Raw genomic sequence first — 26,044 nt, 5'->3', positions numbered from 1 at the left:
ATAGTTGTACAATACATAGTGTCCATTTGTTAAGATGACTAATGATAACAGTTGCTACAGTTCCAAATCTGCCATGACAGGTCCATATTTACAACACAGTTAAACGTAAATGTTCCAAGCAAAACAATTGTATATTTATTTCAGGTGACTGTTTAAAAGTGCTGCGATTTTTTGCATCTGACTTATTGCAGTTCAAAATCAGTAAAATTGGTTTTTGGATGACTTTCATCTTACGTGGTTTCATGAATTTCATCCAAATCTACTTTTTAACTTGTGTTTACAATTCCAAGCAAATCATGCCTTATGCAACTATGTTCCTTGCAGAGTTTTTGGTAAGTATCGTGAGACGTCACACTATATACTTAAAGACTTTTGTAGCCCATGCTGGCCATATGGACGATATTGTACGACAGCAAAAAGGTGGCTGGTTTGAAAGACGATCTTTACTTGTGGGAAATAGATAATGCAGGCGAAAAAGTTGAAAAGAAAATTCGTTTTGGAGTAAAATACATAACGATTTATATTGTCGCCACAGTTTTAGCTGCCTTGTGTGGCTCCATTTTATTTGCAGTTAACCTTTCTCACGACTTGGAATGGTTTTTTGTGTTGAGATTCATCAAAGATTACTTTCCTGATAAATATCTTGTTTTGGCGATTTTATATAAAGCTACTTTTATCTTCAGTGGATATTCGATGATTGTTCATGTGTTACAAATCATCTACTACACTCAACACCTAAGATACCAAATTATGTTACTGAATGAGTATATTGTAAACATAAGTGACTGTTCCTTGAACATAGATGAAAAGAAACTGTTCGATGATGAAGAGTATCAAGCAACGATAGAAAACAGACTGAAATTTTGTATCAGAAGATGGGACGAATATTTATTGTAAGTTGTATTGAGTCAAAATTTCTTCTATAGCTTCAATTGTAGAGCATACAATCAGAAATGCAGTGAAGTAAAACGCGAGCTAATCTTTTTTAGCTTATCAGGTTGGCTTCTGTGTATCAGTTTTGCTATAATTATGATTTCGGTATGTGTTTCTTATTTGTTTTAAATAGTCAAAATTGACAGGTATAGTTTTAGGGAAAAATTACTCCGGAATACTATCCACGACAAACTATAACAGGTTTGGCTGTCATTTTGACTTTCTGTGGTGCGATCGAGGCCGGTCAAGCCACCGAAACACAGGTACCGTTTTACACGAGATTATAAATCTATACCGAGTGTCCCAAATTTGATAAAATGTTGCCTCAAGTAGACACTCGATTCGAAGGAAAATTGGATGTTTTTGCTTCAACCAACACTGTTACAATGTGTCTAGATCCATTTTGGTCCAGTTATATTAATAAAATAATTACATGTTACTGGACCAAAATGGATCTAAACACGTTTTCACAACTCTAACTTCAACGAATTTTAGATGAAAGAGATGGCCTCTGTCGTGAACGAAGTCAAATGGTACAACTTTAATAAGACAAACAAAAAATTATAGTCTATTTTCGCCATGAATATAATGACAGAGAGAAAGATACAATGTTCCGAAAATTATTCTGTAAATTACAAGTTAGGACTTGCGGTAAGACTCAGCCTCTGATGAACACAGTTTGTTTTATTTTTTAATTTTTGGATTGTTAGAGGTATTTATTCAATTGGGACTGTGTTTACAAGGATGAATTTAAATTTATAATAATTGTATAAAGTAGATAAAATTCAACTCCTAGATCTTAGTAGATGTGTCCGAGATAGTGGCCATTTAATGTACATAAATATGTTTTAGTTAGATTAAAAAAAATTTTTTTTAGCAGCATGCACTTGTTTTGTAATTTTTACACACCGACATGGAGAAACCTGATATACAGGGTGAGTATTATAATAACGGGACGCTGACCAATTTTCAATGCAACACAACATACATCCATCAGTTGCTTGATTAAAAAATTGCGTCTAATAATTCTGATCTAATAAATGAAGTAGAAAAGTGGCAATCCAGCTCAAAACAAATGTCAATCAGATTACTGACAGACAAAAAACTAAATAATCAAATCAGTTTATCCAACTTAAAGGAAAAATATCAAAGTCTACTTTACTATATAAAGATCGTGAATGGATAATACAGTGTTAGATACGAGATATGTATTTGGTGTTGCATTGAAATTTGGTCAGGGTCCCGTTATTATAATATTCACCCTGTATATTTATTCCAATAAGAACTTCTAGTTATGCTATTTCAAATTTTTACTTAACAATTTTGTAATATTACACTCAATAAAGCATCATCATAAAATCTCCAAATCTGTCAACTAATTTTCCGTTACTAAGTCACATTTCGCCCACTTTAAAAAAACGTACGAACAAAAAGTTCGAAATGTTCTGACGAAATTATCCTTACGTTAATGTGTTTCTCTACTGTATTTAAATGTTTTTGCTTTGTGTTTGTTTCTAAAACTTATTCGTAGTTCTGTAATTATCTTAAGCACCATCGTAATGAACCCTTGATTGATTTAGACTGCTTTTTGAAATGAAAAAGTTTTTTGCTGTTGTGTGACCTCGATCAATACAAGAATTAGACGAAATAAAGCGTCTCAAGGTTTTTTTTTGTTAGTATTATATACTTTTTTAAATATTTTTTAGACAGTCGATATTAACATTCGTGAAACAGTTTATGCTTTCTGGTAATATTGATTGTTAAATTTGTACTAAATATAAATATAATAGAAACGTACCTTCAGTTGTGTGGTTTCTTTCGGCAGATAATGTTTTAACTGAACATAAACTTTCTTTTGGACTCACAACAACTTCTGAACAAGAGTCATAAAAGGATAAAAACCAAAAGATTTTAGTGACTTCCGATAGGGGTGTAGGTACTGTTACAGAATTGCTATTTTCCTATAATCAGCATAAAACTGAGTGACAGACATTACAGTTTTAAGAAATTAATGACAGGTATAACCTGAATAGATCTTTTAATATTATATTTTCATAATTATTTTTCCAGGCGACTGTCTAAAAGTACTAAGATTTGTATGCTCGGATATATTACAATTTAATATCGTCAAAATATTATTCTGGATATCGTTCATTGTCCGTATTAGCACAAATCTCATTCAAATCTACTTTATGGCTTGCGTTTACAATAACTAATAAATAAACCATAAAATAAAGAGCAAGAGTTTTAAACACGTTTTTTTTACGTTTACGATAGGTTCTTTCAGCTGGGAAAACTATTAGGAGTATTCTATATCAATGTCAAAATCATCAGGTTCCAAGTTATCTTCATTTTGTCGCCAAACAATATCTTCGATCCAACCAATGAAGGCTGATACTCTTGTATAGACACCAATACTATTTTTTCTACGGCAGGGTTTGCCAAAGGAAGTAATTCCTACAATAACAAAATGACCCTGCCTTGGACTCTTCGGATCGACTCTATAATGAAGAGGTCCCCCAGAATCACCCTATAATTCAGCACTTAATTTTTGCTCAATTTACACAAAGGTCAATAAAACCTACTTGGCAAGTATTTGCATCACTAGCGCATATCTGAATCTTGTCCAAAATACCTGATTTCAGTTTCCTTGTTTTGGCTACACTTTTATATCTCTTAGCACATGTTTTACGATCCACCAGACTCAAAGTTGCATTCAATATATAGCCCCTGGTTGTTCCTGAATTACTTTCATTAGTCCATCCAATGATTAGCAAATTCTCGTGGGGAAGATTATGATACGGATGTAAACAAGCCGGTTTATAAGCATAGTAATTTCTATCCATTTTGAATAGAGCGATGTCATAGTAATAGGAAGGATATTTATAATTTGGATGTGTGTAAATCTGACTGATTTTTACAGTTCGATGGTTGGCTTCGATGGTGTTTTTGAGATCTAAGGCACCAAGACGTATCCATTGAGCCTCTTTACTGTTTTAAAATATAAATTTATGTACATGATTGATAAAGCAACGAACAAGGTTATTAAACATGCGTTACCTAACTACTTACTACTCTTGATTATACGCACAATGCGCAGCACTCAGTACAAAGTTGTAACTAATTAAACTTCCTCCACATAACCATGGAATGTACGTTTCATATTTGCCATAACCAATGGCTGCCTGCAGTGATAAACTAAGAATATTTTATGACAGTTTCAGTTAGAACTCCTACCATGTGAGAAAACTTGTGAAGAGGAACTTGTTCGCCGAGAAATAGTCTTTCAATTAAAACGTCGTCATAGCCCATACATTCTGCAAAATTATTGGTGTCAAACGGAAATTTTACAACAAAAGCAGTACGTAAGACATGTACGTAACGATATTGTTTATAATGTGGGATAAATATGGTGGCACCGACTGCGCAGAGAGCCGCAAATACACGCGATCCGAGACGAGAAAATTGCACTTACGAATAAAGTTCTATTTTTTACTTACTTGTTACACTTAAGGTTCCAGGAAGATCCTTCATTTTTGACGACAAAGGGCAACACACGAATGGATCGTTTCCCTTAAAGCCACATGCTCCAGGGTTTCGTCTACTACGAATTAGTTTGAGGGCATATTGGCAATCATGTACTTTAATACAACGACCCTCTTCATGGTTTAATCGAACCGTACAGTTTTCTCCTGGAGTAACATAATCGAAATTCTTAATTTACGTAATAACATGTAAATAAGCATATATTACCTACCTTCAAACAATGCACTCGTAAGACAGTTTGATAATAATACTGAAGAAATTGAAACTAGGGGGATTATATCAAAGAAAATTGCAAGAATTCCTTTTCTCATATTTGTGAAAAAAAAGTGGACAAACTTTTCGAACTGCGACGTAATAAAAGATATCGGAGGTGGTAAGGTTAGGTGACTTGGTATGATTACAAAAATATTATCATTATAATATTATTGTATTTTTGATGCACGTATTAAACATAAATAACAAGTATTTCATTTTGGACAGATAACTGTCTGCTCCTCAAGAGTATTGTAAAAAGGTCATTTTGACCAATTTTACGTTTTTCTATGTTCCACAACTTGTACAATACGAGAATATTGGTTTCTTTTTCTTTGTATGTGCTTTTATTTTATTTATTTGCAAAATTCATTACAATGTACTTTCATGATAAAATTGTATTATTCACAGTTGACGAGATTTTTTTCTTAATAAAATTAGTCATCTTCTTTCCAAACTATATTTTCTATCCACTTAACGTAAGCTGACACTCTTGTGTAAACCCCAACACTATTGTTGCCACCACATCCTTTTCCAAAGGAAGTAATTCCTGCGACGACAAAATGATTATCAACAGTGTGTATTCTGTATAATTCATAATGTAGTGGTCCTCCCGAGTCACCCTATAATCCAACTCATGCAACTTTTGTTTTAGTATACCATACCTGGTATATTACCAGACACGTGTCTTTTCCCTCAGAACTTCCTGCGCAGATTTGAAATTCATCTAAAATACTTTCGGTTTTTGGCACAGGTACTATGATTCACAACAGACAAATCGGCCTTCAATAAATGACCGCTTCCTTCATCAAGAAAACCCGTTCTGCCCCACCCAATTGCTTCTAAATTCGTAATAGAAAAATTCCTTGGCACTTGCAAACAAGCTGGCTTTATATGAGACATAAAATGAACTTCTCGTTCCGTTTTGAATAAAGCGATGTCGTGGTAATACGAAGAGATTCTATATTTCGGGTGAACATGAACTTCGCTGATTTTGAAGACTTGAGAGTTTGCGTCTTTGATGGTGTTTGTCAAGGTTAGGTCTCCCAGGCGGAGCCACAATGCTGGTCCCCTGAGTACAAAAATTAGTTTTTTGGTTAATTTGCTAAGTATAGGTACTTACAGTTCTATGGATTCTGCGCAGTGTGCAGCACTTAGAACGAAACGATGGCTAATCAGACTTCCTCCACATGACCATGCAATTTTAGTTTCGCCATAACCGACCGCTGCCTAAAATAAAGCCTGAGAAATTCTTATTTGGAAGTATTGGTTTTCCTACCATGTGAGGAAATTCCCGAAATTTAGCTCTCAAGCCGAGCAGGATGTATTGTCTGTGTTCTGAGACGTAATAATATTCGTTGCATTCTGTTAAAAATTAATATACTCATAAGTGTTTAACCAAAAATTCGCCCGATGGACTCGATTACAATACTTCCTTAGCTTACGCTTGAAAAGTAAAAAGGGAGGATGAGATGCTTATTCAGAAGTTCTGGGAACAAAATAATTGTGTTGCGTTTGAGCTATTTTTATCCTAAATATTGTTAAGTAGGGGAAAGGTGCCTAAAATGATCCCCCTAAGGGAGAAATTCTTTAAAAAATACAAATTATTATTATTCATGTAAAACTGTAGCATTATTTGTAAGAACATTGATTTATCTAGGTAACAGTATAAGCCAATTGGTGATTCGATAATTATAAAAAAAGTTATTAACGTTTTTCCAGGACCTTACAAAAGGATCATTTTAGGCATCTCCATAGGTAAAATGATCTCTCGGCATGGGCATAATGATCCCTTTGAATTTTGACCATAAGGGGACAGCATCAACAAGAAAAATCAAATCATGACATAACTGATAAATATTTTATTTCAAAAAAATAAATTCTTAAAAAAAAATAAGCAAAAAAAGTTTGAAAAGCACCGAAAATACGGGATGTATAATTTCTGGAAGAGTTTGAGACAATACTTTAGTCATCAGTACGTGCTAAGATAAGACTAATTTTGCCAAATGGGATACCCTCCAAGAAAAGAGAGGGCGGGTGGGCGGGCCTACTACCTGCTAAGATAAATCTGAATTTGGCAAATGATATACCCCCTAAGAAAAGAAAAGAGAGGGTGGGTGGGTGGGGCTAGTAACTGCTAGGATAAGACTGAATTTGGCAAATGATATACCCTCTAAGCAAAGAGAGGGTGGGTGGGTGGGGCTAGTAACTGCTAAGATAAAACTGAATTTGGCAAATGACATACACTCTAAGAAAAAAGTCGATATTAACATTCGTGAAACAGTTTATGCTTTCTGGTAATATTGATTGTTAAATTTGTACTAAATATAAATATAATAGAAACGTACCTTCAGTTGTGTGGTTTCTTTCGGCAGATAATGTTTTAACTGAACATAAACTTTCTTTTGGACTCACAACAACTTCTGAACAAGAGTCATAAAAGGATAAAAACCAAAAGATTTTAGTGACTTCCGATAGGGGTGTAGGTACTGTTACAGAATTGCTATTTTCCTATAATCAGCATAAAACTGAGTGACAGACATTACAGTTTTAAGAAATTAATGACAGGTATAACCTGAATAGATCTTTTAATATTATATTTTCATAATTATTTTTCCAGGCGACTGTCTAAAAGTACTAAGATTTGTATGCTCGGATATATTACAATTTAATATCGTCAAAATATTATTCTGGATATCGTTCATTGTCCGTATTAGCACAAATCTCATTCAAATCTACTTTATGGCTTGCGTTTACAATAACTAATAAATAAACCATAAAATAAAGAGCAAGAGTTTTAAACACGTTTTTTTTACGTTTACGATAGGTTCTTTCAGCTGGGAAAACTATTAGGAGTATTCTATATCAATGTCAAAATCATCAGGTTCCAAGTTATCTTCATTTTGTCGCCAAACAATATCTTCGATCCAACCAATGAAGGCTGATACTCTTGTATAGACACCAATACTATTTTTTCTACCGCAGGGTTTGCCAAAGGAAGTAATTCCTACAATAACAAAATGACCCTGCCTTGGACTCTTCGGATCGACTCTATAATGAAGAGGTCCCCCAGAATCACCCTATAATTCAGCACTTAATTTTTGCTCAATTTACACAAAGGTCAATAAAACCTACTTGGCAAGTATTTGCATCACTAGCGCATATCTGAATCTTGTCCAAAATACCTGATTTCAGTTTCCTTGTTTTGGCTACACTTTTATATCTCTTAGCACATGTTTTACGATCCACCAGACTCAAAGTTGCATTCAATATATAGCCCCTGGTTGTTCCTGAATTACTTTCATTAGTCCATCCAATGATTAGCAAATTCTCGTGGGGAAGATTATGATACGGATGTAAACAAGCCGGTTTATAAGCATAGTAATTTCTATCCATTTTGAATAGAGCGATGTCATAGTAATAGGAAGGATATTTATAATTTGGATGTGTGTAAATCTGACTGATTTTTACAGTTCGATGGTTGGCTTCGATGGTGTTTTTGAGATCTAAGGCACCAAGACGTATCCATTGAGCCTCTTTACTGTTTTAAAATATAAATTTATGTACATGATTGATAAAGCAACGAACAAGGTTATTAAACATGCGTTACCTAACTACTTACTACTCTTGATTATACGCACAATGCGCAGCACTCAGTACAAAGTTGTAACTAATTAAACTTCCTCCACATAACCATGGAATGTACGTTTCATATTTGCCATAACCAATGGCTGCCTGCAGTGATAAACTAAGAATATTTTATGACAGTTTCAATTAGAACTCCTACCATGTGAGAAAACTTGTGAAGAGGAACTTGTTCACCGAGAAATAGTCTTTCAATTAAAACGTCGTCATAGCCCATACATTCTGCAAAATTATTGGTGTCAAACGGAAATTTTACAACAAAAGCAGTATTTAAGATATGTACGTAACGATATTGTGTATAATGTGGAATAAATATGGTGGCACCGACTGCGCAGAGAGCCGCAATTGCACGCGATCCGAGACGAGAAAATTGCACTTACGAATAAAGTTCTGCTTTTTTACTTACTTGTTACACTTAAGGTTCCAGGAAGATCCTTCATTTTTGACGACAAAGGGCAACACACAAGTGGATCGTTTCCCTTAAAGCCACATGCTCCAGGGTTTCGTCTACTACGAATTAGTCTGAGGGCATATTGGCAATCACGTACTTTAATACAACGACCCTCTTCATGGTTTAATCGAACCGTACAGTTTTCTCCTGCAGTAACATAATCGAAATTCTTAATTTACGTAATAACATGTAAATAAGCACATATTACCTACCTTCGAACAATGCACTCGTAAGACAGTTTGATAATAATACTGAAGAAATTGAAACTAGGGGGATTATATCAAAGAAAATTGCAAGAATTCGTTTTCTCATATTTGTGAAAAAAAAGTGGACAAACTTTTCGAACTGCGACGTAATAAAAGATATCGGAGGTGGTAAGGTTAGGTGACTTGGTATGATTACAAAAATATTATCATTATAATATTATTGTATTTTTGATGCACGTATTAAACATAAATAACAAGTATTTCATTTTGGACAGATAACTGTCTGCTCCTCAAGAGTATTGTAAAAAGGTCATTTTGACCAATTTTACGTTTTTCTATGTTCCACAACTTGTACAATACGAGAATATTGGTTTCTTTTTCTTTGTATGTGCTTTTATTTTATTTATTTGCAAAATTCATTACAATGTACTTTCATGATAAAATTGTATTCTTCACAGTTGACGAGATTTTTTTCTTAATAAAATTAGTCATCTTCTTTCCAAACTATATTTTCTATCCACCTAACGTAAGCAGACACTCTTGTGTAAACCCCAACACTATTGTTGCCACCACATCCTTTTCCAAAGGAAGTAATTCCTGCGACGACAAAATGATTATCAACAGTGTGTATTCTGTATAATTCATAATGTAGTGGTCCTCCCGAGTCACCCTAGAATCCAACCCATGCAACTTTTATTTTAGCATACCCGGTGTATTACCAGACACGTGTCTTTTCCCTCAGAACTTCCTGCGCAGATTTGAAATTCATCTAAAATACTTTCGGTCAATTTCCTGGTTCGAGCAACATCGGCGTATCTTTTGGCACAGGTACTATGATTGACAACAGACAAATCGGCCTTCAATAAATGACCGCTTCCTTCATCAAGAAAACCCGTTCTGCCCCACCCAATTGCTTCTAAATTCGTAATAGAAAAATTCCTTGGCACTTGCAAACAAGCTGGCTTTATATGAGACATAAAATGAACTTGTCGTTCCGTTTTGAATAAAGCGATGTCGTGATAATACGAAGAGATTCTATATTTCGGGTGTATATGAACTTCGCTGATTTTGAAGACTTCAGAGTTTGCGTCTTTGATGGTGTTTGTTAAGGTTAGGTCTCCCAAACGGAGCCACAATGCTGGTCCCCTGAGTACAAAAATGAGTTATTTGGTTAATTTTCTAAGTATTAGAACTTACAGTTCTATGGATTCTGCACAGTGTGCAGCACTTAGAACGAAACGATGGCTGATCAGACTTCCTCCACATGACCATGCAATTTTAGTTTCGCCATAACCGACCGCTGCCTAAAATAAAGCCTGAGAAATTCTTATTTGGAAATATTGGTTTTCCTACCATGTGAGGAAATTCCCGAAATTTAGCTCTCAAGCCGAGCAGGATGTATTGTTTGTGTTCTGAAACGTAATAATATTCGTTGCATTCTGTTAAAAATTAATATACTCATAAGTGTTGAACCAAAAATTCGCCCGATGGACTCAATTACAATACTTCCTTAGCTTACGCTTGAAAAGTAAAAAGGGAGGATGAGATGCTTATTCAGGAGTTCTGGGAACAAAATAATTGTGTTGCGTTTGAGCTATTTTTATCCTAAATATTGTTAAGTAGGGGAAAGGTGCCTAAAATGATTCCCCTAAGGGAGAAATTGTTTTAAAAATACAAATTATTATTATTCATGTAAAACTGTAGCATTATTTGTAAGAACATTGATTTATCTAGGTAACAGTATAAGCCAATTGGTGATTCGATAATTATAAAAAAAGTTATTAACGTTTTTCTAAGACCTTACAAAAAGATCATTTTAGGCATCCCCATAGGTAAAATGATCCCTCGGCATGGGCATAATGATCCCTTTGAATTTTGACCATAAGGGGACAGCATCAACAAGAAAAATCAAATCATGACATAACTGATAAATATTTTATTTCAAAAAAAAAAAAAATTCTTAAAAAAAAATAAACAAAAAAAGTTTGAAAAGCACCGAAAATACGGGGCGTATAATTTCTGGAAGAGTTTGAGACAATACTTTAGTCATCAGTACGTGCTAAGATAAGACTAATTTTGCCAAATGGGATACCCTCCAAGAAAAGAGAGGGCGGGTGGGCGGGCCTACTACCTGCTAAGATAAAACTGAATTTGGCAAATGATATACCCTCTAAGAAAAGAGAGGGTGGGTGGGTGGGGCTAGTAACTGCTAGGATAAGACTGAATTTGGCAAATGATATACCCTCTAAGCAAAGAGAGGGTGGGTGGGTGGGACTAGTAACTGCTAAGATAAAACTGAATTTGGCAAATGACATACACTCTAAGAAAAAAGAGGGTGGATGGGTGGGGTTAGTAAGTGCTAAGATAAGACTGAATTTGGCAAATGATATAGCCTTTAAGAAAAGAGAGGGCGGGTGGGCGGGCCTACTACCTGCTAAGATAAAACTGAATTTGGCAAATGATATACCCTCTAAGAAAAGAGAGGGTGGGTGGGTGGGGCTAATACTTGCTAATATAAAATTGATTTTGGCAAATGAGATACCCTTTAAGAAAAGTGACGGCGGGTGACTGGGATTAGTACCTCTTAAGACTGAGAATTTCCCAAAAATAGAACACGAAAATCCCTAAAATTCTTTTAAATTATTTAAATTTCCCCGTCTTAAGAGGTACTAGCTCCACCCACCCTCCCTCTCCTCTCTTAGAGGGTATTTCATTTGCGAAAATCAGTTTTATTTTAGCAGGTAGTAGGTGGGTGGGGCTAGTAACTGCTAAGATAAAACTGGTATTGGCAAATGGTATTCCCTCGAAGAAACTAAAGGGTGGGTGGGCGGGGTTAGAGGATATGTCATCTGCAAAAATCAGTCTTATCTTAGCAGGTAGTAGCCCCGCCCACCCACCCTCTCTTTTCTTGGAGGATATGTCATTTGCGAAAATCAGTCTTATCTTATTAGGTACTAGCCCTCTAACAAGATAAAGGGCGGATGGGCCGAGCTAGTGCTTGGCAAGATAAGGCTGATATTGGCAAATAACATACATTCTAAAAAAATAACGGGCGGGTGGGTGGGGTTAGTACTTACTAATATAAAACTGATATTGGCAAATGGTATTCCCTCAAAGAAAATAAAGAGTAGGTGGGCGGGGTTAGAGGATATGTTATCTGCAAAAATCAGTGTTATCTTAGCAAGTACTAGCCCCGCCCACCCACCCTCTCTTTTCTTAGAGGGTATATGATTTGCAAAAATCAGTCTTATCTTAGCAGGTACTAGCCCCGCCCAATGATCCGGGATAATTTTGTCTCAAGAAAAAGGGATCATTTCGCCTTAGGTAGCATATCCGCATTCAAAAATTGTAAACTAACCTTCAATTTTTATATGCGGTAAAAAAATCATAACTAACCTACGACTGAAATGTATCTAATTCTGTCAAAACAACTACCACCGCTATAAGACCTTTCAAATGGAAGTAATAGACTTTTAAAATATATCTTACCTTAGATCAGAGGTGCTTATTTTACATATTTTGGCACAAAACTGTGCAGAATACACAGAACGCCATCAAACTTTCAGAAGCTACTAATTACAGAGCGCTTAATCAAATGACAGTTATGTTTGGTAGATGGAGCCACAAATTTTCTTACAATTGATAGGAATCATTTGACCTGAGGGGATCATTTTAGGCACATTTCCCCTACTGATGCATTAAGGATGATCTATTTTTAGAATGATCTACTTGACTTCCCCGAAATTTTAGAAATGAAAATGTTACATTTTACTTACTCCTTATGCTTAAATCTCCAGGAAGATCCTCCAGTTTTGACGGAATAGGGCAACACACAAGTGGAATGTTTCCCTTTAAGCCGCATATTCCAGGATTTTTTCCGCAACGGATTAAGTTGATGGCATATTTGCAATAACATATGTCAATACAAACTCCGTCTTCATGGGTAAATGGAACCGCACATATTTCCCCTGGAGTGACATTATCGTAATTCCTAATTTATTTAATGAAAGATAAATAACAAAAATACGGACCTTCACACAATGCACTCGTAAGAGAATTTGACAATAATAATGACAGTGTAATCACGGAAGAAACTGAAATTAGAGGAATGAGTTCATAAAAAATAATTGTAATGATTCGTTCCGTCATATTGCTGAAAATAAAAATGTACAACTTTTTCGACCTGGAACGTAATAGCAGATATCGGAGGTGGCAAGGTTACGTGACATTTTACGATTACAAAAAAGTTATCATTATCTTATTATTGTATATACTTTAGATGCAAATACACTGCCAGACAAAAAAACTCGGATGCTCAAATATTTCTAACTTTACCTTTATGTTTAGTGTTATAATTTAAAAACAAAAATATTTAAGTGAATAATTGTGAATAATGAATATTTAATAATCCAATAATAAATAATCAAGTGGAAAAATAAAAATTGTGCGTAAAAATAAAAGTTCTTTTTAAAAATAAGTTTATTAAACCAGTAAACTTAACTAATGTCTTGTTTTTAGAATGTTTTTTACAAAAGTTCGACCAATTGCAGGTAACCACAAAAAATTCAAGTGTCCGAGTTTTTGTCTGGCAGTGTATTTAATAAACATAAATAACAAGTATTAGCTTTTGGACTGATAATTGGTTCCACCTCAAGAATAATGTAAAAGCGTCATTTTGACCGGTTTTATGTTTTTCTATGTTCCACAACTTGTAGAATACGAAAATATTGGTTTCTTTTTCTTATCTACATGTTATCTGACTTACTGGACTGATTACCACGAAAGTAAGGTGTGCTTCAACATTAAAAAGCTAATTAAAACTCGTCTCTTAACTCGCACTAAAAATTTCAGAACGTTATCTCAAAATTTTACTCAGAAATTTTTTTAAATGTATATTGTGATATGTAGTATGTATATTGTATACTGGTCACCGCAAAAAATAGACTTACAGAACATGGATTAAAATTTATTCGTAACCAAAATTTATCTGATCATGCCCAACGCCAGTAAGACGAGTGTAACAAATATTAAGAAAAAAAATTGCTGGATTTAATATGTGGAGAGAAAAACGCCAAGTAAGGACAATCAAAATACGGCAAATTGACGGCTTTTTTGAAGTGTTTCTAAAGGATACAAAATAAAGAAACCAAAAGTGTCGGAACATGTTGAAGAATTCCTGAGAAGTGCACCTGATGAACACTGTTTGATGATTAAGGTAAACTTTTTTTGCACCTCTGTAGTTTAGTGGTCAAGGCACCCGCCCGGCAAGCGGAAGACGTTGGGTTCGATTCCCACCGGGCCAGCAACATTTTTCTTCGCTTACCTGCAGCAATATTAGGTATAAATTATGAATTATTTTAGGATGCACTGGTGCATGTAGATGTTGTGAATTAACGAACTTGAAAATTAATGACGTCGAAGATACTGGCTCGTATCAATCACACCGAAGTCAAAAAATATCAAAGGGGGATATGTGTGTTACTTTGAATATAAATGTAAATGTAAATAAGTAATTATTCAATAAATTTTAATGATTTGTGTCAATTATTCTTCTATTTTTGTAGACTACATAGATATAATTTGTATAATGTAGAACATCAAAGTAATAAACCATAAAAAAAGAAGCAAGAGTCTTATTAAACACGTTTTTTTACGTTTACGTTGGGTTCTTTCAACTAGAAAAACCTATTATTTTATATCAATGTCAAAATCCAAGTTATCTTCATTTTGTCGCCAAACCATGTCTTCGATCCATCCAATGAAGGCTGATACTCTTGTGTAGACACCAATACTGTTTTTTCTGCCGCAGGGTTTGCCAAAGGAAGTAATTCCTGCAATAACAAAATGACCCTGCCTTGGACTCTTCGGATCGACTCTATAATGAAGGGCTCCCCCAGAATTACCCTAGAATTCACCACCTAATTTTTGCTCCATTTACACAAAAGTCAATAAAACTTACTTGGCAAGTATTTGCATAACTAGCGCATATCTGAATCTTGTCCAAAATACCTGATTTCAGTTTCCTTGTTTTGGCAACACTTTTATATCTCTTAGCACATGTTTTACGATCTACCAGACTCAAAGTTGCTTTTTTACTGTTTGTATCTGAATAGCTTCCACTAGTCCATCCAGTGATTTGCAAATTCTCGTGGGAAAGATTATAATTCGGATGTAAACAAGCCGGCTTATAACCATAGTAATTTTTATCCATTTTGAATAGAGCGATGTCATAATAATACGAAGGATATTTATAATTTGGATGTGTGTAAATCTCATTGATTTTTACAGTTCGACGGTTGGTTTCGGTGTTGTTTTTGAGATCTAAGGCACCAAGACGTATCCATTGAGCCTCTTTACTGTTTTAAAATATAAATTTATGTACATGATTGATAAAGCAACGAACAAGCTTATTAAACATGCGTTACCTAACTACTTACTACTTTTGATTATACGCACAATGCGCAGCACCAAGTACAAAGTTGTAACTAATTAAAGTTCCTCTACATAACCATGCAATGTCCGTTTCATGTTTGTCATAACCAATAGCTGCCTACAGTGATAAACTCAGAATATTTTATGACAGATTCAGTTAGAACTCCTACCATGTGAGAAAACTTGTGAAGAGGAACTTGTTCGCCGTGAAAGAGCCTTTCAAGTAAAAAGTCGTCATAGCCCATACATTCTGCAAAATTATTGGTGTCAAACGGAAATTTTACAACAAAAGCAGTTTTTGAGACATGTACGTAACAATATTGTTTATAATGTAGGATAAATATGTTGGCACCGACTGAGCAGAGAGCCGCAATTTAACGCGATCCGAGACGAGAAAATTGCACTTACGAATAAAGTTCTATTTTTTACTTACTTGTTACACTTAAGGTTCCAGGAATATCCTCCATTTTTGACGGCAAAGGGCAACACACAAGTGGATCGTTTCCCTTAAAACCACATGCTCCAAGATTTATTCTACTACGAATTTGTTTGAGGGCATGTTGACAATCATCTACTCTAATACAACGACCCTCTTCATGGTTTATTCGAACCGTACAGTTTTCCCCTGAAGTAATATAATCGAAATTCTTAATTTATGTAATAAAATATAAATAAGCATATATTACCTTACTTACCTTCGAACAATGCACTCGTAAGACAGTTTGATAATAATACTGAAGAAATTGAAACTAGGGGGATTATATCATACGAAATAATTGCAAGAAGTCGTTTTCTCATATTTGTGAAAATAAAAATGGACAAACTTTTCGAACTGCGACCTAATAAAAGATATCGGAGGTGGTAAGGTCAGGTGACATTGTACGATTACAAAAATGTTATCATTATAATATTATCGTATTTTTGATGCACGTAATAAACATAAATAACAAGTATTTACCTTTGGACTGACCATTGTTACTCAAGAGTAAGCCTAGGAAGTTGACGAATTTTATTTTTTCTATGTTCCACAACTTGTAGAACACGAAAATATTGGTTTTCTTTTCCTGCCTAAATGTCGTCTGATCTACTGGACTGTTTGATTGTTGTACATTTCTCTGCTATTTAAATTATCAAATGATATTTAAGCATGCAAGTAACTACATACGTGTATGTAGATGTATCTACGACATTGTGATGAAAGTTATTACTTACAACCAGGCCCTCTTGGATAAAATAATTCAACTTGTGTTGTTCAGTGATTTCTGAGTGAATCTTAATCATAACAGGAAAAAACGGGGTCTCAACAAAAATAATATCATTAAGAATCTATAATAATAATAATAATAATAATTTTGTTCTACCCTTTAGCATACAATATAAGTACATTGGGTCGTCAAAATATTACATTTAGAAAATACAGACACAAGTATAAAATATAAAAACAAAGCACATAAGATTCTAAAAAAATATGACATTTACATACAACCACTCTCTAAGTAGGCTTAAAATTTTGACTTATATGGAAGTAGTCATCCCATGAATATAACGCGAACCCTGTTAAATTTTCTTTAATGACAGATTTAAAATTTTGTCCATTTAACTCCCGAATGTTCTGAGGTAAAGCATTATAGAATTTAATGCCTAGGTATTCAACACAATTACGAGACTTTGTCAGTCTAGTTTTCTTTAAACATAAGTGTTCACTGTATCGTGTATTATAATTATGGATATGATTATGACATATGTAATTACTCAAATTAACATTAACATAGATGTTACAAAGTCATCGGGAACCTGTATTCTTTTCTTTAGGGAGAATAACATTCTTACAATTTTTGATGTATTTACTATTAATCTGTTAGCGACGAACCAACTTTGGGTCTTTGATTGTGCCATAGCCTGGTCTGTGAGTACCTGTAAAAGATCCCTTCCACTGCAAATCAAAGTCGTGTCATCTGCATATAGAATGCTCTTGCAGTGAGTTCTCATATACATTGGAAGATCGTTAATGTACATTAGGAACAAAAGAGGTCCAAGGACTTGAGGTACCCCATGCAAAACTGGCAGTTGCTCAGACCGTTTTGAATTTATGGAAACTAACTGAGATCTGTCACTTATGAAAGATGACAATAATCTGCAACAACAGGGACTTAAATTGTACATATATAATTTTCTCAATAGCGTCAGGTGATGGACGCAATCGAATGCCTTAGTAAGATCAAGAAAGGACACTGCTGTTATTCCGCCATCTTCCAAAACATTACCAACCTCTCTGATAAAATCTAGCACTGCTCCAACCGTAGAGTGGTTCTTCCGGAATCCATGCTGTGAAGGTGACAGCAAGTAGTTAATTTCGAGATAATTACTTAATTGATTATACAAGATTTTTTCCAAGATCTTAGAAAATAGTGGAAGAATAGAGATCGGCCTATAGTTGGAAGTGTCGTTTATATCACCTTTCTTATGTATGGGAACAACTCTAGCAATCTTCAGACAGCTAGGAAATACTGATTGCACAATCCAAATGTTAATTAGTTTAGTTAAAGGGGAGATCAAAATGTCTTTGATGCTTTTTATGATCGTAACATTTAGTCCATATATATCGTTGGATCTACTATTTTTTATAGAGTTTATCACATCTCTAACAGTTGCACCGGAAATCTGGCAAAAACTAAAATTAGACATACAGTTTTTAGGAACGGACATACTCTCACTCATTAACATTATTGGATCATCACGAGAAGGAGATAGATTATTGACTAAATTAGATGCAACATTAGTAAAATAGATATTAAAATCATCACATGTTCGAATACAGTTCAACATATCAGTATTTTTACTAGAAGTGCTGTCACGATACTTGTTGACAATATTCCATAGAGCTTTACTTTTATTATTTGCGGAATCAATAGTTTGTTTATTGAAATTTATTCTACTAAGCCTAATTTCTTCTCTATACAGTTTCCTGTAGTTATTCTTTATTTGCCTAGACTCACTACTATTAACAATTTTGTCAATATCTACAAGTGTTCGTAAAATATTTTTCATTCAGGCCAAATTTTCAGTAAACCATTGTCACGATTTGGCTTATTGCTACCATTGAACAGTCTTGTAGGAAAATACCTATTGACATGATCAGATATTATATTTATAAAACATAGAAATTTATCATTAATGTCTTGATTACTATTCCCAATAAAGGACCAGTCAACTGTATTAAGTGAATGATATAGACTGAATTTACCGAGAGCCGTAATCGGCCTATACATTTTTGTCGTGTGATAGATTGTCTGATTACTTAAGACTACAGAAAGTAGAGTATTCAGTGGTTTACAATTACAATACTTAAGATCGATATTTGTGAACACGTTATCTAGACAGTTCGCCTTTCTGGTTGGAAAATTTACTAAAGGTATAAGACCGAAACTATTCATAAAATCACAAAGTCTAGTTCTCATAGGATTTTTGGTGTAAAATTTGACATTGAAGTCTCCTGATATCACTACATTTGTGTGAGGAATGTCAATTTCGCCTAAAACTTTACTCAAATTTTCCAAGAAACAGTTTAAATTTCCTGCTGGGGGCCGATAAATATTAATAAAAATTATACCCAAAGTTTGCAATGACACGCCAGCAATTTCTGTCATTTTTTCTTCTGAATATTTCATGCATGAAGGAAGTGGTACACAAGTTAGTTTCTTTTTCGTCAGGATCATGAAACCTCCATGCAAATCATTGCTTCTAAAAAAATGTGCCCAAACAGAGTAGTTTTCCAAAGTCAAAGAGTTTGATTCGTAGTCATTTAGCCAGTGTTCGGATACACCAACCAGTTGGATATCTTCCGTATGAAGAATAACTTATAACTCATTTAATTTATTTTTAATCGATTGAATGTTAATAATTAAGATGTGAAGGAGCTGTGCAGCACCATCTTTAAGATCCTTCTCAGATTGATGTGTTTTTACACTGGTAGAGTTTTCATTGGTCTTCTGTGAAAAAACCTTGATACATGACATCCATATGGCCATATTAGTGGATCCATTGCTTGGTTACAATTTTCAAGATGAACACTTAACTTGTAAGAGGCATAATGTTGCGGGAATTTAGACAGATTTTCTCCCATACACTTTACTTCTGGAAACTTAGGTTTTAATAATTATTCTATATTAGTTGGTAATGTGTCCGGATGTAGTCGGGACACATAGATAAATGCCAATTTAGGGAGTGTTTTTATTGTCTGTTGTTCTTTGGATTGGCCAACAATTTTTGGTTGTCTGCTATTGGACTTCATCATGGGGTTTTTATGTTTTTTCTTACCGGCTATAGACCAGTCATCGTCTTTACTACTAGTATTATTCAGCATCAATTTGGAGTGGTCCTGTTTAGTTTCGGAATCCTTTATAGTTAAGGATTTAATAACTTCATCCTGTATCTTGCTTTGCTTTGGTCCAAACTGCCATAATCCGCGTCCCCTCGAAATTTGCGCCCCCATGGCGCAGGGGCTGCGTGGTTTTATTTATGCCGCTTCAACGATATTTTTATGTATTAAAAATCACCTTCAAATCCCTTGGTTACAATAAAGTATAAAGTACAATTTATTTGTAGTCATTTTGTGGCCAAACAATATTTTCAATCCATTCAATGAAGGCTGATACTCTTGTATAGACACCGATACTATTTTTCCAACCGCATGGTTGGCCAAACGAAGTAATTCCTACAAGAACAAAATGCCCCTCTGCTGCGGTCCCCGAGTAGACTTTATAATGAAGTGGTCCCCCAGAATCGCCCTAGAATTTAGCACTTAATTTCTGCTCTATTTATACATGGGTCAATAAAACTTACTTGGCAAGTATCTCTACCCTCTGCATCACCAGCGCATATGTGAATCTCGTCCAAAATACCTGCTTCCAATTTCCTTCGTTCGACATAACTTTTATATCTCCTAGCACATTTTTTGTGATCTACCATACTCAAAGTTGCTTTCAATAAATGGCTACTGCGTGAACCTAAATAGCTTTCAGTACCCCATCCAGTAACTTGCAAATTCGTGTTGGGAAGATTTTGATACGGATGTAAACACGCCGGATAAAAAATTTTGTCAGTTTCATTCATTTCGAATAAAGCGATGTCATAATAATACGAAGGATATTTATAATTTGGATGTGGGTAAATCTGGCTGATTTTCACGGTTTTCATGGTTCGAGGGTTGGTTTTGACGTTGTTGTTGAGATCTAGGGCTCCAAGACGAATCCACTGAGCTTCTTTACTATTTTAAAATATAAATTAGAAGTATATGAAAAGTAAAGAGTGTCTATAAATGATTCTATATAATAGGTTACACTTATAATACACGTTCAGCGATACGCAACTGGCAAGAAATTTATTGAACATGCTATAACTGATACTTACTACTCTTGATCATACGCACAATGCGCAGCACTAAGTACAAATTTGTGACTAATTAAACTTCCTCCACATAACCATGCAATGTCCGTTTCGCGTGTGCCATAACCAATGGCTGCCTACAATGATGAACTCAGAATATTTTATGACAGTTTCAGTTGGAACTCATACCATGTGAGGAAACTCTTCAAAAACAGCTTTTTCCCCGAAAGCAAGTGCCTCAGAATTAGGATCGTCATATTCCCTACATTCTGCAAATTCATTGATGTTAGTTTCAAAATTTTGCAAAATGATTCATCAAAAATACACCCATCTACTACTTCGAGTACTAAGCCGTTTACTAAGCCGTAACTACGTTAGTGCTGGAGAGTAGAGAGCCGCAATCTCACGCCACCCGAGACGAGAGAATTAAGAGACCTTACGAATTGCACTTACTTAAAAGTTACTAATTATATTTTTATTGAAAAATTTGCCTCAACATGCAACCATGCCGTGCTTCAGAAATGAGAAAATTCATTTTAAATAATTTAAGGCCGTTTTTTACTTACTTTTTACACTTAAAGCTCCAGGAAGGTTCAGCTTTGACGGCAAAGGGCAGCAAACAAGAGGAGTGTTTCCCTTAAAGCCGCATAATCCCGGATTTCGTCTACTACGAATTAATTTGAGGGCATATTTGCAATTATAGACTTCAGTACAAAGACCCTTTCCATGGGTTATTGGAGCTGTACACTTTTCCCCTGGTGTAACAATTGAAATTCTTAATTCATATCTTAATAAAAGGTAAATAAGAAATACGTACCTTCAAACAAAGCACTCGTAAGACAGTTTGATAATAATAATGAAGAAATTGAAACTAGGGGGACTAGTTCATAAAAAATAATTTCAAAAATTCGTTTTGTCATATTGTCATATTTATCGAAACAAAAAAACACAAACTTTTCGAACTGCGCCGTAATTAAAAATATCGGAGGTGGTAAGGTTTCGTGACATTTTACGATTACAAAAATGTTATCATTGGCATATTAATCTATATACTTTAGATACAAGTAATGAACATAAATAGTAAGTATTTTACTTTTGGACTGATAATAATTGTTTGTTACTCGAGAGTATTGTAAAAAGGTCATTTTAACTAATTTTATATATTTCCATGTTCCACAACTTGTATAATACAAGAATAGTGGTTTCTTCTTCTTATCTATCTGTTATATCTGATCTACTAGACTTTTTTTTTCGCGCAAATGTTTATGTAAAGTGACCACTTTTTTCTACGACCATTTAAGTAACTATCTATCAAACTGCGAACGAAAATGTTGGGATTGCCACCTGTTCTGTCCGAGGACTTTTCAAGCAAATGTCAAATGATGAACTTATGTGGAATTTTAACACTTTGCATATACCCTTATATACACTTATTTGTTTTTCATCTTCGACTTTTTGTATATTTGAAAATCTTAACAATTTTATTAATCGTTATGATTTGTTTTGTTTTAATTATTAGGTGCTGGTTGGGACAACCGGCAAATACTTAAAACATTAATGAAAGTAATAATTATGCTTTTATTTTATTGAGTTAGAAAACGCATTACAACAAACTTTCATGATAAAATTGTATTATTTATAGGTGACGAAAACGCCGTTACAAGAATTTTTTCTCAATAAAATTAGTCGTCTTCCCTCCAAACTATATTTTCTATCCACCTAACATAAGCTGACACTCTTGTGTAAACCCCAACACTGTTGTTGCCACCACATCCTTTTCCAAAGGAAGTAATTCCTGCGACGACAAAATGATTATTAACAGTGCGTATTCTGAATAATTTATAATGCAGTGGTCCTCCCGAGTCACCCTATAATCTAACTCATGCAACTTTTGTTTTAGTATACCTGGTATAGTTATTACCGAACACGTGTCCTTTCCCTCAGCACTTCCTGCGCAGATTTGAAATTCATCTAAAATACCTTGGGTCAATTTCCTGGTTCGAACAACATCGGCGTATCTTTTGGCACAGGTACTATGATTGACAACAGACAAATCGGCCTTCAATAAATGATCGCTTACTCTATCAAATAAACCCGTTTTACCCCATCCAATTGCCTCTAATTCCGTAAATAAAACATCCCCTGGCACTTGTAAACAAGCTGGCTTTATATGAGACATAAAATGAACTTGTCGTTCCGTTTTGAATAAAGCGAGGTCATGGTAGTACGAAGAAATTTTGTATTTCGGGTGTACATAAATTTTGCTAATTTTGAAGACTTGGCAGTGTTCGCATTCGTTTGGGTTTTGCAAAGTTACGGCTCCCAAAATAATCCACTCTACTGGCCCCCTGAGTACAAAAATTAGTTTTTGGATTAAAGTGTTTAGTATAAGTAGCTACTTACAAGTTTGTAACTTCTGCGCAGTGTGCGGCACTTAGAACGAAACGATGACTGATCAGACTTCCTCCACATAGCCATACCATTTTAATTTTGCCATAACCAACCGCTGCCTAAAATAAACCCTGAGAAATTTTTATTTGGAAATATTGGTTTTACTACCATGTGAGGAAATTCTTGAGATTTAGCTTGCAAGCCTCCTATCATGTATGCTACGTTTTTAGAGATGAAATAATATTCACCGCATTCTGTTAAAAGTTGACATACTATAAGTGTTTATCCAAAAACTCACACAGGTTTAAAAAATTCGTCCGATGGACTTGATTACAATACTTCCTTAGCTTACGCTCGGAAAGTAAAAACGAGAAGAGGTGATTATTATTCGAGAATTTTGGGAACAAAATTACGAATTTTATTAAAGCTCTATCGAAAAATTCTTTCAAACCTACACGAAGAATTAAGTTGCTTACTTCTTATACTTATCTCTCCAGGAAAACCCTCCAGTTTCGGCGGAATAGGGCAACACACAAGTGGAATGTTTCCGTTGAAGCCACATACTCCAGGATTTCGGTACCAACGATTTAAGTTCATGGCATATTTGCAATTGAAGATCTCAATGCAAGGTCCGCATTCATGGGTAGATGGGACCGTACATATTTCCCCTGGAGCGACATAATCGTAATTCATAATTTATTTAATAAAAGATAATGATAAATACGTACCTTCACACAATGCACTCGTAAGAGAGTTTGATAGGAATATTGACAGTGTAATTGGGATTAGTTCATTAAAAAGGATTCGTTTTGCCATATTTGTGAAAATAAAATGTGCAAACTTTTTAAACTTCAACGTAATAAAAGATATCGGAGGTGGTAAGGTTTCGTGACATTTTACGATTACAAAAATGTTATCATTATCATATCAATGTACTTTAGATCCTGGTATTAGAAATACCACGTATATGTATAGTTTGAGAATAATTTTAGTGTATGCTACTCAAATATCTCTATATCTAATGATAATAATTAGTGATATATTAAGGACTGCAGCTTATTGATTCACACGGTATATTAAATATTTATTATTATTTATTAGATCTGAGAAAATATTGGACAAGAATAAGGACATAAATAATTCCAGTTGATAGAATAAAAAATGGTTTATTATGATTTTGTTTCTTTTTTAAAAATATAAACCTCAGGGACTAACTGTCTTTCGATATTAGAAATAGCAATCTTAAGAGCTAACTGTGTTCAACTTTTAGAATTTTTAGACGCATCAATCTCGAGGGTTAATAATCTTTCGATTTTAGAAATAGCATATAATAGAATAAAGAAACTTGAAATTTCAATTTTGTTTCGTTTTTAGAAGGCGAGATCTAGGGGTTAAATGTGTTTGGACTTTAGGAAGGACATAATACAAAATAACAAATGCCTGGAAATTGATTGTGTTTAGTTCTTAGAGATAGCAATCTCAGAACGAAATTGTGTTTTGATTTTAGAAGTAGTAATGTCAAAGGATAGTTGTGGTTCGCTTTTTGAAATAACACAATATAGAATAAGAAATGTCTGAGGATCGAATTTGTTTTGTTTTTGGAAGTGTCGATCTCAAGGGATAATTTTGTTTTGATTTTAGAAATAGGACACAACAGAATAAAATCTTCTTCATTTTAATTTTGTTTAGTTGTCAGAAGCAAAAATTTCAGAGACTAATTACCTTTCGATATTATAAATAGCAATCTTAAGAGCTATATATGTGTCTTGATTTTAGAAATAGCATATAATAGAATAAAAACCTCTTCAATTTTGTTTAGTTTTTAAAAGTAGAAATCTCAGGGGCTCAATGTGATTCTATATATTTTAGAAATAGCATAACACGAATAAGGAACCTGTTGTTTTTAAAAGTAGCAATTTAGGGGGTTATTCGTCTTTCGACTTTAGGAATAGAAATCTCAGGGGCTAGATATATTTCGATTTTAGAAATAGCATAATACAAGATAAATAAAAATGACTGGGGATCTATTGTATTTAGTTCTTAGAAGTAGCAATCTCAGGACGTAATTGTGTTTTGGTATCAGAGATAGTTATGTCAAGGATTTTTTTTCGATTTTTGAAATAACACAAAACAGAATAAGAAATATCTGAAGATCGAATTTTTTCGTTTTTAGAAGTAGCAATCTCAAGGTTTACTTTTTTTATTTTGGAAATAGTATACAATAGAATAAAAACTTCTTTATTTTAATTTTGTTTGATATTTAGAAATAGAAATCTCAGGGACTAATTGTTTGTCGATATTAGAAATAGCAATCTCAAGACAACTAAGTATGTTTTGATTTTAGAAATAGCATAATAAAATGGAATAAAAACCTATTCATTTCAATTTTCTTTAGTTATTCGAAGAGGAAATCTCGAGGACTAATTGTATTTCAATTTTAGAATTAGCAATCTCAGGAGCAAAATATGATTCTATTTTAGAAATAGCATACCACGAATAAGGAATATCTGAAAGTCGATTGTGTTTTGTTTTTAGAAGTTAGTATCAATCTCGAGGCGTAATTGTGTTTCGCTTTTAGAAGTAGCGTTCTCAAGGGATAACTTTGTTTTGATTTTAGAAATAGGACACAACAGAATAAAATCTTCTTCATTTTAGTTTTGTTTAGTTTTTAGAAGCAAAAATCTCAGAGTCTAATTAGCTCTCGATATTATAAATAGCAATCTTAAGAGCTGATTATGTATTTTGATTTTAGAAATAGCACATAATAGAATAAAAACCTCTTCAATTTTGTTTAGTTTTTAAA

General features: G+C 34.1%; 6 protein-coding genes and 1 pseudogene across 8 annotated transcripts in view; 1 reads left to right on the top strand and 6 right to left on the bottom strand.

The window, feature by feature from the left end:
- The first annotated feature begins 669 nt into the window (after window positions 1–669).
- Window positions 670–1,541, top strand: LOC135129836 (uncharacterized). The gene is made up of 4 exons (XM_064057104.1): window positions 670–893; window positions 939–1,038; window positions 1,092–1,196; window positions 1,429–1,541. The coding sequence occupies exons 1-4, from the start codon at window positions 694–696 to the stop codon at window positions 1,498–1,500; spliced, it is 477 nt and encodes a 158-aa protein (XP_063913174.1). The 5' UTR covers window positions 670–693; the 3' UTR covers window positions 1,501–1,541.
- On the bottom strand, window positions 1,495–4,834 carry LOC135129834 (serine protease snake-like). The gene is made up of 6 exons (XM_064057102.1): window positions 4,691–4,834; window positions 4,434–4,625; window positions 4,171–4,250; window positions 4,006–4,118; window positions 3,519–3,924; window positions 1,495–3,463 (listed from the first exon to the last, which is right to left on the bottom strand). The coding sequence occupies exons 1-6, from the start codon at window positions 4,788–4,790 to the stop codon at window positions 3,233–3,235; spliced, it is 1,122 nt and encodes a 373-aa protein (XP_063913172.1). The 5' UTR covers window positions 4,791–4,834; the 3' UTR covers window positions 1,495–3,232.
- A 119-nt stretch (window positions 4,835–4,953) lies between these two features.
- LOC135129838 (serine protease snake-like) lies at window positions 4,954–7,308 on the bottom strand (annotated as a pseudogene).
- A 35-nt stretch (window positions 7,309–7,343) lies between these two features.
- The window catches only part of LOC135129832 (serine protease snake-like), a 30,803-nt gene continuing 12,102 nt past the window's right edge, over window positions 7,344–26,044 (bottom strand). The window contains exons 2-7 of one of the 3 annotated variants that reach the window (XM_064057100.1): window positions 21,417–21,605; window positions 21,040–21,119; window positions 20,875–20,987; window positions 20,308–20,731; window positions 20,022–20,252; window positions 19,329–19,967 (exon numbers count right to left, since the gene is read on the bottom strand). In XM_064057100.1, coding sequence (XP_063913170.1) covers window positions 20,061–20,252; window positions 20,308–20,731; window positions 20,875–20,987; window positions 21,040–21,119; window positions 21,417–21,605 — 998 coding nt within the window. In that variant the 3' untranslated portion in view covers window positions 19,329–19,967; window positions 20,022–20,060. Of the gene's footprint in view, window positions 7,812–19,328; window positions 20,253–20,307; window positions 20,732–20,874; window positions 20,988–21,039; window positions 21,120–21,416; window positions 21,606–26,044 lie in introns of those variants that run through there. The other 2 variants (XM_064057098.1, XM_064057099.1) reach the window with 2 other exon arrangements.
- LOC135129835 (serine protease snake-like) lies at window positions 8,294–9,156 on the bottom strand. The gene is made up of 4 exons (XM_064057103.1): window positions 9,040–9,156; window positions 8,783–8,974; window positions 8,519–8,598; window positions 8,294–8,466 (listed from the first exon to the last, which is right to left on the bottom strand). The coding sequence occupies exons 1-4, from the start codon at window positions 9,137–9,139 to the stop codon at window positions 8,353–8,355; spliced, it is 486 nt and encodes a 161-aa protein (XP_063913173.1). The 5' UTR covers window positions 9,140–9,156; the 3' UTR covers window positions 8,294–8,352.
- LOC135129837 (serine protease snake-like) lies at window positions 9,039–24,008 on the bottom strand. The gene is made up of 6 exons (XM_064057106.1): window positions 23,970–24,008; window positions 12,810–13,001; window positions 10,387–10,445; window positions 10,231–10,337; window positions 9,753–10,179; window positions 9,039–9,703 (listed from the first exon to the last, which is right to left on the bottom strand). Exons 3-6 carry the CDS (start codon window positions 10,387–10,389, stop codon window positions 9,518–9,520), a joined length of 723 nt encoding a protein of 240 aa, XP_063913176.1. The 5' UTR covers window positions 10,390–10,445; window positions 12,810–13,001; window positions 23,970–24,008; the 3' UTR covers window positions 9,039–9,517.
- Window positions 14,577–16,561, bottom strand: LOC135130136 (serine protease snake-like). The gene is made up of 7 exons (XM_064057468.1): window positions 16,424–16,561; window positions 16,161–16,304; window positions 15,899–16,090; window positions 15,636–15,715; window positions 15,471–15,583; window positions 14,993–15,389; window positions 14,577–14,937 (listed from the first exon to the last, which is right to left on the bottom strand). The coding sequence occupies exons 2-7, from the start codon at window positions 16,261–16,263 to the stop codon at window positions 14,722–14,724; spliced, it is 1,101 nt and encodes a 366-aa protein (XP_063913538.1). The 5' UTR covers window positions 16,264–16,304; window positions 16,424–16,561; the 3' UTR covers window positions 14,577–14,721.

Source organism: Zophobas morio, unplaced genomic scaffold, assembly GCF_036711695.1.
Source record: "Zophobas morio isolate AGI-343-1 ecotype UQ-CSIRO unplaced genomic scaffold, CSIRO_AGI_Zmor_V1 ptg000017l, whole genome shotgun sequence".
Taxonomy (NCBI): Eukaryota; Metazoa; Arthropoda; class Insecta; order Coleoptera; family Tenebrionidae; genus Zophobas; species Zophobas morio.
This window is presented reverse-complemented; position numbering and strand designations above follow the sequence as displayed.